Below are 16,941 nucleotides of genomic sequence, written 5' to 3'. Positions count from 1 at the left end.
TCTTATTGTCACTCCCCCAAAAGCTTAACGTCCAAGTGTGTGCCATGGGTGTATTATGCATGTACTTTTGTATGAGGTATTGCCAATGACATTATTGTAATATTGTAGTATTTTTTTTTCACCTTTTTGATGTTTTTTATTGTCACTCCCCCAAAAGCTTAACGTACTCTTTGAGGGGAGGTAGGTAGTCGAGTGAGTTCATAAGCTTGTAAAGGTTAAGCACGAAATCCCCTCGACACTATACTGTATGCTTGTGCTTGCCACTGATTACTGTAATACAAATAGCCTTTTGCTAATTCGCGTTCCATCTTGTTGCCTTTTTGTGTGTATTTGCTTTGTTACATAGACTTACTCTCCCCTTTCGAGTGCCGCACGGGGCCCCAACAATTATCCCCGTGACATAATGGCGCGTACGTGTCATAAATAACCTTATTAATTGTTTTTCTCGATTTTACAATCATACAAATACAAAACATTTATTGAATAAACGTAAACAGAACAAAACACCCTCAAAATGTATGGGGAAAACAGGGATTCCACACAACTGGCAAGGCTGGATCAAAGCCAAACTGTTGAGAAATTTCAACTCTGTTGGCTTGAGTGCAACTTCGTGAACTTAAACTACTATCTACACACATCTTATATAACATACCCATCGAATAAAATAACCTCCCTAGCCCTAGGCAATATATAATGCCAGTTAAAGTATACATTGTATTTGTGTTGATTACAAACATTGATTAATCAAAATTTCAAGGAAATCAAGTATTTGTTTGATTTCATTTATATTTTTCATTCAAGGTTTATACTTTATTTGTTTATAAAACCGAAAAAAGTAATAATTATAATCGTTTATGACAATTAAGCACCACTAAACTCTACATCAACATAATATTGAATAAACGCCCATAAAACCAAACACCCTATTGCAACCTAGCAATTTGAAACATAAACAGATAAGCTACTATCGGAGCTGGGTGTCCAACCAAACCTACCTACCTTAGCTAGAATAGTCTATCTAAACAATTGCAATGATCCCACTATCACAGTCCTCAAACTGTACAAACCCTGGAGAGGCGTACCAGTGAGGCAGTGAGAAAACCAAGTTGAATGAGAGATTGAATTTGAATGAGAGAACCAAGTTGAATGTAGTACCATGCATTAAACTGGTTACTGGGAAAACACATTCAAGAGGTTGTACTCCTGTTATCATATCACACGCAGGCCATGATCCCTTATTCCCTCCAAGGCCAAAGTGCCCATTAATTGGAGTCCAGACAGACAGACTGTTTAGGGGGAGAGGACCAAACAGAGAGCGATAGTTCCATGTAAATCAACTCTGTAAGTGTGGGTTAAATAACATCGCATTCATTTGCGTTTCTATTTACATATTGTTAAATATATACTCTTTAATGGCTGAATGAAAAATATAATGTTGGGTTTGCAGTGGGAATCGGTGTTGGAATCAGATTCGAAATCCTTTGAAATCGGAATTGCAATCGCCTATTCACATAATCTGTTTGATTCAAATTAGAATGAGAATGAAAATTAGAATTAACAGAATGAGATTTCATTCTCAAATGAAAGAAAATAAATGACCATTCCTTCAAATGCAGGAATATTATTCTACCAAGAATGAAAATGGAATTGCAATTCTACCCAACCAAACAGCTAGAACTGAAATAATCAGACCCTATTCCTGTGAACCAAACGAAGCCTAAGTCATTCAATTCACCCACTTGAATCCTAATCTGACAGCCCTTAAGTGATGTTGAACCATTAACACCAGTCAAATAGTGAAATAGATGGATTTGTTCGCTTTTTCTTCTTCTTTTGTTTTTTATTTTGTTTATATGATCCACAAGATCTAGAATACGATGTTTGAATACTGTAAGCCATACAAACAAAAAAGAAAACTTTAAGTGTACATTGAAATGAGATGAAATGAAGACTAATTGAAGATGGCTCCGTTTTCAAGCAGTGAAGAAATAAAAGGACAAACCGCCGTAAAGGGCAAGTCTGGTCAGCCACCAAAATGGACTTTTTTGCCCTATATTCCAGATTCCACCGATTGGAACCTGCTGCAAGACATCAAGCACATGCTGAGCGGTGGGAATCCGATGACAATGTTAGGACGACTTGGTTTTCTGACCCACTTCAGGCCGTAGGAGACTAAGGAGGATACTAGATACCCTCTCTCTGTCTATCTCATGATAGACATGAATAAGAGTAAAATATTAAGACCCAATTTTTGCATATATTTGTATTGTATTTTTTTCAAACTGAGCGTTAAAAAAATCTGATACAGAGACCTTCGTGTACCCACCATCTTTGTTTCAGGACAAGACATTGCTGAGTTATCCCGGGAACTGTTAATCCCAAGCCCTGTCCACTGTGGCAGGCAATGTCCCCCCAAACCCAATCTCTGTGAGGAAAAATCCCCTCTCCCTAAAACCCACCATGCCACCATACCTAATAAGCGTCTAGCGAATCAGGAAATTACCCAACGAGAATCTACTACAAGCATTGTTAGCCAAATTTAACTGCAAAGAAGAAAACTCCATTACCTATTACCTAATAGGCTAATACCATGCCTTACCCGTGGCCGTGGGAAACGATTCCAAGTTTCCAACCAATTCAAGGTGGAGTGGACTGTGGAGGGCCTTGATTCACAGTTTGTCTGCTGTCTTTTCCCTTACCAAATTACCAATACATTCAACCTCTATATGCATGCAGCTTGTAGACTCTGATAAGTATGTTTTAGATAAGTTCATCACCACCAACTTATAAAAGGACAATCCTGGGGGAGAATCATCGGGTACTCCACTTCTATCAATTACTTCAACAATGAGCGGGAAAAGTTTACTGATGCTGCAATTGCCACTTGTCCTCATCAGGCTGCTCAAAATTTATTAAGGGCCTGCTTGTTTTTTGAATTTGGGAGTGGGAAAAGTTGGGCTAATAAGATTTTGGTTATCATTGATTAAGATACTCGTGTTTTTTGTTTAAATTTATGTAAAGTTGATGAAAAATTTATTTTTCCTACGTATCACTTATTCCCATCAGGCAGATAAATAACTTTGGGACCTGGGTTAATTATCAATACTTGGATGGGACAAAATTATCCCTTTCATTAATATTGGATTTTATAACTGAAATTGTTGTTGGCTTATTAGATACATTTTCCAGAAAATATTTGCAAAGCCCTCATTCGAGTTCTCACCATACAGATGGAAATGCAATGGCCCATTTGCTAGCTAGTTCATCATACATTCTCTTCTTCTCAAGGCCACCGTTGGTTTGACTCACCTTCAGATTTCATTGTTTCGTCTTTCTTGTTTGTTTCACGTCATTTCTCGCTTAAACTCCCTATTTTTGTCGTTTGAACGGAATTGCGTTAAAAGAAGAAAAGAAAAGAAAAGCCTGTAGCTGTAAAACAACACATTAATTCCTTCACTTGTTACCTACAACTTTACAAGCGTCGTCTTATCAGCCTCAACAAGTCAAAATTTGAAAATTGCTCTCACACCTACAGCATCAATGCAAGCACTGCCCAAGAGCCAAGATAATTAAACGAACCCAACAACTTCTGCTCCTACCCTAATGAAACCACCCTAATCTTATGGTCTCAGTTGCATGGCCCAAATCAACAGTAGCGAGCGATGCTCATCTATCTACTGGATGGAGACTCGATACCGAAACAATCTTATACCAAATTAAGCGGTATCTTAAAAGTGATAATCTATCCATCCAAGTCCAAACTCACGGGAGAGAGTATAATACTCGGTTATCCGTTTTTCAGATGTCATGCCTTTTCGGAATAAAGTAATAAACTTGGAAAACGAAATACAATTAGGGAACGCGAGATCAACCTGGAAAAACTTGGCGTTAAGTCCTACCATTTATTTACAAGGTCAAGATGATAACAACTTTGAGTTGCATCCATGCACGACACACGCTATCATGGACGTTGGGTAAAAGAGTAATCTTAACTAATATTCTAAAGACGAAACAAGCATTGAATTCTGAATGGAATAAGGTGTCAATTGTCATGCCGAGAAAAAGCTCCAAAAACAGCCTATTCTAAAAACTTTTGGGGCTTCTGATAGGACGAGCCCCACAATAACAATACTCTAGAGACCATCCAACGGACTCAGATAATTCTATCTCATCTAAGCTATCTTTTCACCCTGTAGCTGTAGGATGGTCGGTGACAGGTCAGGTTAAAGTTAAAACCCACGTCGTAAAAAGTGGATCCAGTTTTATTTTTTACTTTTTTAGGAAAAGTAGATAATCGAGTCAGTGAACCATAAAAAAGCCCATTACTATTAGTCAGTACTCGACAAAAGTGCAGGAACCTGTGTCTCCTGCTAAGTGCTACGCAAAAACTCTGCCGAGTGCTCACATAACATCCATTCTCCCGTACATATGTAGTGCGTTCATTCGTTTAACATAGATACCCACCCACAACAGTAAAGCAGAACACAAATTGGTGGAGTGATTAAAGGCTTCGAGCGATGCTGAACAATGATCAATGTGCGAAAAATAAGAGCTAACTCGGCTAAGAATATACATTAGTGAAAATGAAAAAGGAAAAAGTAGAACTTCCCCCAAACAGTGAGCAATGCACTTGGGCAAGCATATTTAGTTACGAGGAGTTGTTCAAAGTCACATTAGTTGCAATATCTACATAATTAGGACTACCATAACTCCGACAACCCAGCTACCCAAATTCCTAACGAGATAATAAGCCAAGGAGAAATACATATGTTACAGAAACTGACGGAAGAGGACATATAACTACGATTATCTGTTAGCGCCGACAACCAAATACAATGCTTCTCTTTCAAGGTCAGTTGCACATAGTTTTCAGTCTTTTCGCAGCCTGGACGAACCCCACTATAACCTGCAACTCGTCCAATTGCTGCATAAACAAAGTAAACTAATTCGGTTTCAAATGAATTTTGAGACAAAGCAAGCTCCTTCAAGGAAAGAGGGGTGTTGACATCTGAGTTCAGAAAAGTCAGACTTTACATTGATTGATATAGTTCTTTAATAGGAGATATATCTGATCTTTATTATTTCTTTTTTTTCCAAGATATTTTTATCCTTTAAAATGGGTGCTTCTTGACTATTACCCCTTCATCACAAAGAGTAAAGGACATGCCTAAATTGACCTTCCTTTCGTTTCAGTATTAATCTATACAGTTTACTAGTTCAAAGAATGGTTATTCCCATTATTAGAAACCGTTATATTATTCAATGGGTGCAAGAACAGATGAGATTTTTTGCATGAGTACCTGTGACATGAAATGCCTTTGAACAACATCAATCAACTGCTCCTTTGATGGGTTGGGGATGGCATCCACCTATAGAAGAAACAAATTTTATTCAATAATTGTGGGAGAAATGTCCACAAATTACAACAAATAATTATTTATTCCTATATGGTATTAAGTAACTAGCCACTTGGCAACAGCACAATGGAACTTACAAGATTGAAGTGTCGCCAATATCTCCATAATGCAGTCATTTCAAGTTTGCTGAGGTCAACCTTCTGCAGAAGACATCATTAGAAGTTTCACTAAACACACAACAGAAATTGCTTGAGACTTATTATAACCTGTGAATCCTAAATTCTCTAGCTCTAGATTTACCAAAATAAATAGACATCATAAGAAGTTTCATAAAAAGACACACACCGTGGCACTTCGAGCAGGTGAAACAGATCCTTTGGACTGTGAATCATAAGAAAGAGACCGACTCATGGTCTTCTGAGATGAACCTACTGATTTATGTGAGCGATGCCTGGATCTGTGGGACTTTTGGGTATCATTAGATGCTGCAAAGCATTAACAAAATACAAAAATTAAACGAAAGAAAGGGGTGCACAAGAGCACTATGAAAGGTACAGTAATAAAATCAAACCAAACTTTTGGGAACATTATGAAGGAAAACAAAGTACATAGTACAGACAAATTATACCCAAGTAACAAGGACAATTACTTTCCTCTTCCTCAAAAGAAAGTTTCCTAGCAGGCAGATCACATGGTAATCCAAACAAAACAAGGGGAGTTAGATCTCTCAGCCACACTAGCTAAGGCCAAGACCACTGAAAATTCCCACTTTTTCCTCTTTTTTCTTGTTTAAGGGTTTGGGAGGTTCGTTCATTTGGTCCCTCAATATGAACCAATGAGAATGAAGCCAAAGAAACTTACCTAAATCTGAACCATTCCACTGCATATTTTCACACTCCAGGTCATCATCATCCTCATGACCTGTTGGTGCTTCAATCACACTAAGGGCATTCCTCTGAAGCTTCACCTCTATGCCATTGGTAAGAACCTGCAGTTTAGTGAATTCAGACAGATGAAAGACCACTCCAGGAGTCCAAGTACACAAAACCAAAAATTCAAAAAGGATATTGATATATGGACAGATATCGCAACCTACCATAGAGGACAACAAAAACAAAAGTACAGGTGTGAAAAGAAAAGAAAAGCTGAGGTTTTAGGTTTTGTCTTAGGGATCACATCTAGGTTACAACTCAAAAAGTTCTACCGGTGATCAAAAATCAAAATCAGGTGAAATCATCCACAAAACAAGCTCCAATCTACCACAAAATAAATAGACTAAAAAGCTTTAGGGCAGTGACAAATTACACAAACATGCATCCAGTGGATATAAATAATCACTTTGAAAAACATAACAATTCAAAATTTGAAGAATGAAAATAACTGCAAAAATACCATTGATTCAAATGAAGCCACCTATCCACAGTTAAGATAATCATATAGACCACACTCAAATTCAATTGGCTGTGGGAAGCAAATCATGTTTTTTTCAAATCATTAAAAGTTTAAAGAGCATTTTTACAGTAATCCAGTAAATCTACCATAAGCCAAGAAGCAAAGCAATTTCCAAAGGAGGGAAATTAGCAAGAAACATGAAAGAAACATCAACCAGAAAAGGAGGGAAAAAAGGCAAACAAATCCGAAAAGAAGAATAAACCCAGAAACAAGCATCATCAAAATCCAGAACCCATTGAATGAGACCACATTTCTGTAGCATGTATTAGTGAAATCAAAAGCCTCAAGAATAGCCTACATGTGTTCAATCAAAACAAGTCCATGATCCAGAAATAAAAGCAGATGCCTGTTACACTGTCACAAACCCACTTTATCATTGAGCACTCCCGAAATTTATATCAGTGAAAATAAAAACCCCCAAAATAGATCACCAATATTCAATCAGAAACTCCAGCAGCTAGATACTAACAAAGAATAATTTAGTGACCAGAAAAACCTAAAAGCCCCTGAAATGAGTAGCGGATATCCATGCAGCAACAGATGCTTCCCCACTTTCCCCCACGCACACAGAGAGAATAAGGAAATGAAGAAAAAGGAAAAAAAAAAAAAACAAGACCATCCACAGGGCATGGAAACATCAATCCAGGAGAAATTTAGTCCAATATACCACGAACTCAAAATTAGAAGGATAAAAGCATGAATCTTTAGGACTTGATCAAAGTCCACATATAGAAATCCAGATCCACGTATAAAACCCACATGTTAACCAAACCCAAATGAACAATCCAATATCAATAAAGATTAAGTCATAAAAAGAAAATGTAATTCATGCAATAAGAAAAGTAACGAAAGAAACCAAATTCTGCAAATTGATCGAATACAGAATAAGTGAATGCAACAGCAAGAAACAAAACAAAATCAAAGCGACAGTGGAAGGAGCACCAAATCCAAATAAATAACTAAAGTAAGAACCAACTAATACTAAAATGAAAAATCAATGTGAATTCTATCCAATTATCCCACATTGCACAAAACTCATCAAATCAAACCTCTCGAACAAAACCCCCAAACTTCTCTGAGAAACTACATTCAGTCTCAACCCAAAAAGGAAAGGCATTTCCCTAGGAACACCAAAATTCATAAATCAAATATCAAATTTCTAACAGAATTTACCAGCCAATGCCAACCGCCAAGCCCAACAGCTTTCTTGACCACGCCTTGGAGTCCGACGAGGACGGATTTGGTACGATTATTACCAGTGACAACGACCTTGGTGTGACGAGGAAGAACAGAGAGCTCCTCTTCGCTGCTTTCTCCGCAGCTCTGCAACTGCGAAAATCCTCCATTCACTGAACTCTCAACTGGCTCGAGCATTTCTTGTGGCCTCACCTTATCGAATTCACAACGAATTAAAATCAGATAACAAAATCGGCGATCAGAGCTCTAAATTGCATGAAACCGATAGATCGTGCATTGAAGAATCCGTAATTGAATTTTTTAGGAATAAAAAAATTAGAAAACGAGGAGAAAATGAGGAAATTTAGAGGAGAAAAAACACAGACAGGAGAAGAAGTTAGACAGGGGGAGAGAGAGAGTGAGTTTGTGGGAAGAAATGGGAGTGACTGTGCTTTCCTTTTGTTTTCTTTATTTTTTTCTCCTGTTCTGAATCCCGACGACCCGAATGTTTCCAATAATTTGTTGCCACGTAAGGCCCAAGGGTTCGTTAATACAGCGCTCCGAGCTGAAGCTCGTTGCAAAGACCGCTAGGGGTTATGTTTGGAGGGGATAGATGGTTTTGACTGTTTGACCACATGTGCCTAGTGGCTTTTAATTTGACTTAAATACCCTTGGCCGAAAAAGAGAAACGTCGAGAACCGTAACGGAAACCGGAAATGCGTAGGCAGGGCCCACGAGGGGGGAGGGGGGACGTTTTCACTTTTTTTTGCTCCGATTCCGACCTCATCGTGGCCTTATCCGACAAACCGGGGCCCACTGACCGTGCGCCTCCAACTCCACCCATGTGCCCAACTAGTATAAAAATATCTCTACTATATATGGCTTTTCCCGCCAATGACAGGATAAACAAAAACCAGCCATCGATCTCAGATGAGGAAAACACCAACCGTCCATTGGCGCGGGAAACAAAAAATCTAACCCATGGATTGGAGACTCTTACGATTTCTATAATTCTTATGTGGCAAACTGGCAACTGGCAACTGGCAACCCAACCTCACTCAAAATTCAAATGCTTCAGTTCAGCATGTAGAATAGAACAGAACATTTTAATAAGCTTAGTACCCGACGCGATTGAATGAACCCGTCCTGTTTATGCATTAATTATTGCGGGATGAGATGATGATTGATTTAAGCAAAAAGTAATGCCCTCCGGTTCACACATAATTACCGCAAGAACCTAACGATTGTAATTTGTAAATTGTAAACTTAGCGAATACATACAACGTCCATGGGATTGGATTTGGAGGCAATTACGGTACGGTGCGCCAGTAGCAAGCGGGCCCCACCTAATAACCGATAGCGAAAGCAGACAAACCAGCATGGGCCCCCTTCATATATGAGGTCAGATACCTGACTGCTAAACCCTAAGACAGCGTTGACATGATCCTGTTCACGAGAGCCCATTACCGCTGCCTGATTCTCAGTTTTATTATGTGATCCTAAATAATAATAATAATAATAATAATAATAATAATAATAATAATATCACCCATCGGCATCGTGTCCGTGTGTGCCACAATGGAATGGAATCTTGACTTGGATGCATCTGCTGCTTAAATCGGGTGGGTGGGGTCCCTTGTCCCTTCGGCTTTGGGACAATAACAAATAAGTCGATGGGTAAATTTGTCAAAAAAAAAATCAACAGAATGGTCAGGCCTAGCGGAGTTTGTTTGGGCCTGGGGTTTTATAAACTAAAACTAGTGCTTTGTAGTTCAAAATTCAAACAAGTGTGGATGGTCCTAGATCATGGACGCCCATTCATCAATGTTGGAATTTGGATGCCAACACCACCGACCAGTGACCAAGAAATAACAATCCGATTATTTATTTTAAAATGTCTACTACCACCTACACCTGCACCTAGTACCACTTTCACTCGTGGTAAATTTCTTTAATTAATTAAGCATATCACAATCCATCAATCCCGAGAGCGTGATGAACTTATTTCGCTCCTTCAATTAACCAAATGAAATGACCGATCCATTGTTTGTCGGTTTCCGTCCCCTCGTGGTTTTATTTTGCTATATATTAAACCTTGCAAGTTGCACCAGCCCAAAAACCAATAAACTGGAGTAAACCTTGCAAGTTTCATCTCTATTAAAGCGGTTTGCTATTGGATATATTTTTTTTAAACAAAACTTGACGGGACAGAACCGATCTTCTTCTTAATTCAGCGTCCGGTTCAACTTTCAAAGTGTTCTTCCACGATAAGTAATAACGATTTGATGGACCATACCATATGGTCTGTTGGATTTATTTGATCGAGTATGGGCCGGCCTCCATGGACCATGATGGCCTCCCTTTTTTCAACAGATTCCTATCTATACATGTCACAACTCGCAACTGCTTGAGTAATGAGTAGGGGAGATTAGAGTATGATCTCGAAAGAAACATCCTAATAACACTGACATTTGAACCGCACATTGGGAATATCTCCTAGGCCGGATGTGTTTTCAGTGTATACGCGATTTTTGCTTTCAAGAGAATCCCAAAAACCATCCCATTTTAACGCGAGCAAAAGCCACAAACATGTTATAGTAACAGCATTCTTTCCCATTCATCCATGCTTTAAAAGTTTGAAAGTTCAAAAAACTCTCAAGTCTGAACCCTCATTCCTTCTTCTTACCAGTATTCTCACGAGTGACGGCAGCGTGCAACAAAACTCAAACCCAGGCTAGGCTCTTGGTTTAAAAGAATCAATGAATCAAATGTAGCAGAAACCATGAATCCATCATTGTTTTAGTCTAAAAACAATGCCCAGGCAGTGGACTTAGGGCTGTAAGCAAAGGGAAAGAGTTTATATACCTTGCTCAGAGATTATCCCTTTCTTTATTGAGTACCCACAGTTTAATCCCCAACTTCAATCCCCTTTTTCTTCGAAAGAGGAAAGTTTGTGCTTTTTTATTTTTCAGATGGGTTCGAGCCTAATTCTTGAATAGCTTTAACCTTAGTTCAACCCAATTATAAATTCTTTAATAAACCATACTTATATAAATATAAATATTCATATATATATATATATATATATATATATATATATATATATATATATATATATATATATACATGCATATCGCTTTTTAGTGCAGATAAATTGACTAAGCCGAACCACAACAATGCTCGCATCTAACTGCCCAACAAGCTACAGAACATATTGAATGAGAACTTAACTACACGTCTTAAATGACAGGTGGCATGGTTTTCTTCTGTTGGGACCAGATTCGAACTCCATGTAAATAACACAAGATGGGACCCGGATTCAGTCAATGCAAGGCTCGCTCCAACAACCCTTGCAATGGAATATCTCCTATAAAATAAAATACAAAAATATAGAAATATTTCCAATGCAAGGTGATGAGGGCAGATTTGGCCCTCCAGTGAAATTGTGATACGTGGCACCTCGTGACAACTAGGAAAACACCCAGCCAATAAATTTACGAAGTTGGTGACCCACCCGGGCACTAGTCTGGCCAGCCTGGCGCGACCTGTGCGCGGCTTGATGCGCGCCTGCGCGACCTGCACGGCGCGCACGCGCGGCCTACGTGAACTACGCACGGCACGTGCGCGGCCTGCGCGACCTAGCCGACCTGGACCAGCCTAGACACTGACCCGCCGACTGACACAGGCGCCAGCTTGACGACCTGATCTAGACACTGACCCGCTGACTGACACAGGCGCCGACCTGATGATCTGGCCTAGACACTGACCCGCCGACTGACGCAGGCACCCCTCTGACAACCCGGCCCAGGTGCCGACCTGGACGCCTGACACAAGCGCCAGCTTGACGACCTCGAGGAGTTCACCACCGTACCCCGGTTCTGACAGGATGCGACGAGTCTTACCATTTGGAGGCTTTTCACCCACCTAACTCGCGAGGACTCCGGTATATAAAGACCTCACCCCCAAAAGGGGAGGGAAGAAAAAGAAAGAGAAGTGACCCTACTCTCTATCTCTCTCATATTATCTTCAAAGCTCTCTACAATAAGAGTGCTAACTTAAGCATCGGAGAGCCCCCACCGGGAAAATGCCCCCGGGACCTCTGATTCAGTTCTCACAGGTCCTTCAGCTCCCTTCGCCTACAAGGAGGAGGAAAAGATGGAGTTCTCGGAGGTCCCTTAGCTTCCGTCGCCTACAAGGAGGAGGAAAAGATGGAGTTCTCGGAGGTCCCTTAGCTTCCGTCGCCTACAAGGAGGAGGAAAAGATGGAGTTCTCGAAGGTCCCTCAGCTCCCGCCACCTACAAGGAGGAGGAAAAGATGGAGTTCTGGGAGGTCCCTTAGCTCCCGCTGCCTACAAGGAGGAGGAAAAGGTTGAGTTCTCGGAGGTCCCTCAGCTCCCGCCACCTACAAAGAGGTGGAAAAGATGGAGTTCTCGCAGGTCTCTCAGCTCCCGCCACCTACAAAGAGGAGGAAAAGATGAAGTTCTCGCAGGTCCCTCATCTCCCGTAGCCTACAAAGGAAAGAAGACCACCTCATGTTCAGGGCAGTCGGATTGCGCCGCACCAGGGAGCTCCAACATTCTCTAAGGCATCGCCGGCCTAGTAGGGAGTTCGCTAGGCAGTTCGCCACCAGGGAGCTCGCCACTAGGGAGTTCGCTAGGCAGTTCGCCACCAGGGAGCTCGCCACTAGGGAGTTCGCCACCAGGCAGTTCGCCCCTAGACAGTTCACCACCAAGGAAGTTCGCCCCCAAGCAGTTCACCACCAGGGAGCTCGCCCCCAGGGAGTTCGCCACCAGGCAGTTTGCCCCTAGGCAGTTCGCCACCAGGCAGTTCGTCCCCAGGCAGTTTGCCACCAAGGCAGTTCGCCCCCAGGCAGTTCGCCACCAGGGTGTTCGCCACCAGGCAGTTCATCCCAAGACAGTTCGCCACCAAGGCAGTTCGCCCCTAGGCAGTTCGCCACCAGGGAGTTCGCCACCAGGCAGTTCATCCCAAGACAGTTCGCCACCAAGGCAGTTCGCCCCAGGCAGTTCGCCACCAGGGAGTTCGCCACCAGGCAGTTCATCCCAAGACAGTTCGCCACCAAGGCAGTTCGCCCCAGGCAGTTCGCCACCAAGGCAGTTTGCCCCTAGGCAGTTCGCCACCAGGGAGTTCGCCACCAGGCAGTTCGCCACCAAGGCAGTTCGCCATCAAGCAGTTCATCACCAAGCAGTTCTCCCCCAGGGAGTTCACCACCAAGTAGCTCGTCACTAAGGCACGCCACCACTGGGTCAAATAACGAGGTACTTTGCCAAAAAATTTTACATCACAAAACATTGGTACGTGGCCGAAAACGGTTACATCACAAGGCTATAAAAGTTGTTTGAACACCGTTTTGCATTGACTGAAGCGGATCTCCACAAGATGAATTAAGGTAATTCCTAGTAGCTAAGGTTCAAAGTATCGATTCGATACAAATTTTGGCCATATTGTATCGGCATTTAGAAACAACCAAAGCTCTTTTTTTTTTTACTTTTTTTTTTTCAAATTTTGGTTATTTGAAAAGATTTTAACATGCTTTTTGTTATTAAAAAAATTGAAATCCAAAACACCTGGAAACAGGCGTATCGGATTGTATCGTTTTCAAAAGATACAATACGATACATCTAATATAGCTTTTACGATATGATACAGGGCATATTTTATCGATACTTTGAACCATACCAGTAGCCAACAGGGAAAGGGCACCACCACCCTAACTGTATTAATAAAAAACGGAGAGACAAAACTACTCCCACGATACAGTTTTTATTATTGTTATAGTGAATATGGCTCAGTTTGAAAAGGTATAAAAGTAAATATATACAATACAAATGCATATAAAATATAAAATTTTGTACTCTACAAATTTATATTTGCACTCTTCCAAACTGAGCCTAAGGGTTTCTTTTGTATTTTCAATGTGATGTGCAAATAAAAATGGACGAAAGTAGAGATAATAACAAAAAATGGATCAGCACGAGGAAAGAGCACGAATAAACAGAAGAAGTCGATTATATTCTTGTTTGTTAGCAAATAGCATTTCATAATTGATGAAAGCAAGGCACTCTACCATATTCAAATATGCTTAATATTATATATGTTGATGCTTAAGCCAATACGCATGAACAAAAATGCTTAGTGGAGTGAGGACACACCGGTGGCCAATATCATTGAATGAAATAGTAGTTGCCAATTATTAAGTAAAAGAGATCTTATATACCAACCACCATAATTGTAATGCCTACTATCAACCATGTGTACATTATGGATTAGACCTGTTTATGGGTTGGGTTCGGGCGGAGCTTTTACTCTGTATTTATAGATTTTTTTAAGGTCTGAATCTGAGCTTGGCCTGATTATCGGGCCTACAACTTGGGCACGAGCCTAACCCTCATAAAAAGCTCAAAGCATGGGTCTGGGTTCGAGTCCGAAATTTATCCCATGCTGTTACTATTGCTGAAGCAACTGAATAGAGAGAGAGTGAGTGAGAGAGAAATTATAAAGAAAAAAAATAAAAAATGTATATATTAAGTTATAAACATATATATTTCAACAAATATTATATTATTTATATATTTTATATAATGTTGAGTCGAGCCAGGCTGGGCTTTTTTGAAAAATCCCAAGCCTGGCCCGTAACAAAGTCGGGCCTACAATGTTAGGTCGAGGTCAGGCTTGTAGGCCTAATTACATGACCAAGCCCGACTGGGGTGCGGGCTGAGCCAGGCCATCGAACTACCCGACCCATGAACAAGTTTATTCTAGATGACAACAAGATCAACCAACCAACTTCGATCATTCCTTTGGTTAGGTTAAACCATTTTGGAGCCAACTTTGAATTCATGGCCATAATTGGACCGGAAATGATGCATGGAGGTTTGTCCACAAGAGCTTGATCACTTACCAATATATGGTATTGTTTGGTTTGCGGGAATAAGAGTTTGGAATTGAAATTAGAATGGCCTATTGTGATTCCAATTGTTTGATTGGATAGAATTGGAACCCCACTTTCATTTTTGATTGAAAATGGCATTTCCCCATTTAAGGGTCCTTGGGAATAAAATCTTATTCCAACCGACTCCAATTCCTATCTAGGGGTGGCCACAAGCTGAGCTTCTTACAAGTTATTCGAGTTCGGCTTGTAAAAAGTTCAATTTAAACGAGATTCGAGCTTAACTCAAGCCTGATATATAGGCTTGTTTGTTAATCAAGTCGAAATCGAGCCCTATGAAACTCAGCTCGTGAGGCTCGCAAGCGTAATCGAGCCTAGCATAATAAATAAATATTTTTTTTATTGTATACATACATATACGTATACGTATTTATTTTTTGTGTATAATAGTAAATAATTTTTAAATTCCTTATTTTTTGTATGTAAAATAAAAATATATTTTTTTTATTTTTTATATGTATAATAATAAATAATTTTTATAATTCTTAATTTTTGCATACAAAATAAAAAATAATTTTATATGTATAATTTTTATGTTTTAGAAAAATGGATTGCAGTTAAGCTTGAGTCGAGTTGAACTTGAATTTGTGAGCTTTGAACCGAACCAAACTCGAGCTCAAGTCTCTAACTCGAATCAAGCTCGAGCCTAACACAATTTCAACGAGCCGAGCTCAAACAGCCAAGTATTTGACTCAACTGGACTCAAATCCACCCCTATTTCTATCTGAACCAAATAAACCATGCAAATAGATCATTCCGATTTCATTCCAATTAAAGAACCAAACGGTCTCAAAATCAAACGTGAACCAAACCTGTAGAGGAATCAATCGAGTGAGAAAGTACCAATCAGAAAGAAGCCTACTCCACAGGTGGGCCAGCAGTATAGATGTACGTCTTACTCGAGGAACCTTGAAAATCAAGCTAGAATTAAGGTGGACTGTTTCTAAAGATTGATTCTCATAATCATCAATCACAGGTGGGCAAACGAAAGAGCTACCAAAGTGACAACTGACAAACCTACTCCCAGACTCCCAGTTATGGTTTCAAATGGGCCAATAGACCGTGGAATTTAAGGCCCACCTAATTTTGTACTAGGTTTCGGATGAGATATTTACCTGTTTGGCCTCTACCTGTAGCATCCTGTAGCATCAGACTATCAGCATGGCTTTATCTTATAGCCCCGCTTTTAAATAGGATGTCGCTTGACTTTTGATTCCTAAAGGCCCCAGCTTGCCCATCTCAAATTTTGAGCAAATTATTAATGTGGGACATATTGCACTGTAGTATAACCGCTTATGTGAGACCACAGATTTTACAAATGATAAATTGAATCTAACGTTGGATGCAATAATTTCTGACCAAAGAAAACGAAATTTTGTTTACGAAAATTGTCTAAAACTAACAATCTGTTTTTAGTATTTCTCTAAACTCATTATAACTTTTCAAAATGTCTAAAATTCATCGTGTTGTTAACTTGATGTTAAACAGATTAGTGGGTGTTAATATATTACCATTTTAACCTTCATAGAAAAATATAAAATATATACAAAATAAATTAATGGGTGTTAATATATTACCATTTTAATATTTAGATATGAAAAAAAGAAAAAAATTCAAAATATATTTTCAAATATAAAATATATAAAAACTTAGAAATTACAAAAATATAAAAAATTATAGAAATTGCAAACAAAATAAAAAATTATTTTCAAATTATAGGAACTATAGAAATTGAAAAACAAAATCAGAAAATAAAAATCGTAGAAAACACCAAAAATTATAGAAGGTTAAACCCAGAAATTACAAATAAATAACAAAAGATATAGGAAAAAGTATAGATTGTAGAAAATAGAAACTGTAAAAAACAGAAATTATAACAAAACACTAAAAATGAAAAAAAAAATGAAACAAGAAAATTGAAAACTGAAAAAGACCATTTTTCCTCTAATTCGCCATTCAAGAGTAATTTGGTCATGAAAATTGTTATTTA

At 39.4% G+C, this 16,941-nt stretch overlaps 1 protein-coding gene across 1 annotated transcript; it reads right to left on the bottom strand.

Annotated features, from left to right (window-relative positions):
* Nucleotides 1-4,618: 4,618 nt before the first annotated feature.
* LOC148850975 (uncharacterized) lies at nt 4,619-8,620 on the bottom strand. The gene is made up of 6 exons (XM_088943920.1): nt 7,983-8,620; nt 6,219-6,345; nt 5,703-5,842; nt 5,495-5,557; nt 5,301-5,369; nt 4,619-4,924 (listed from the first exon to the last, which is right to left on the bottom strand). Exons 1-6 carry the CDS (start codon nt 8,181-8,183, stop codon nt 4,853-4,855), a joined length of 672 nt encoding a protein of 223 aa, XP_088800046.1. The 5' UTR covers nt 8,184-8,620; the 3' UTR covers nt 4,619-4,852.
* Nucleotides 8,621-16,941: the final 8,321 nt, after the last annotated feature.

Source organism: Nelumbo lutea, chromosome 5 (genome assembly GCF_056320005.1).
Source record: "Nelumbo lutea isolate HS-2025 chromosome 5, American lotus-T2T, whole genome shotgun sequence".
NCBI lineage: Eukaryota > Viridiplantae > Streptophyta > Magnoliopsida > Proteales > Nelumbonaceae > Nelumbo > Nelumbo lutea.
The sequence above is the reverse complement of the archived record's forward strand: the minus strand, read 5'-3'. Positions and strand labels throughout refer to the sequence as shown.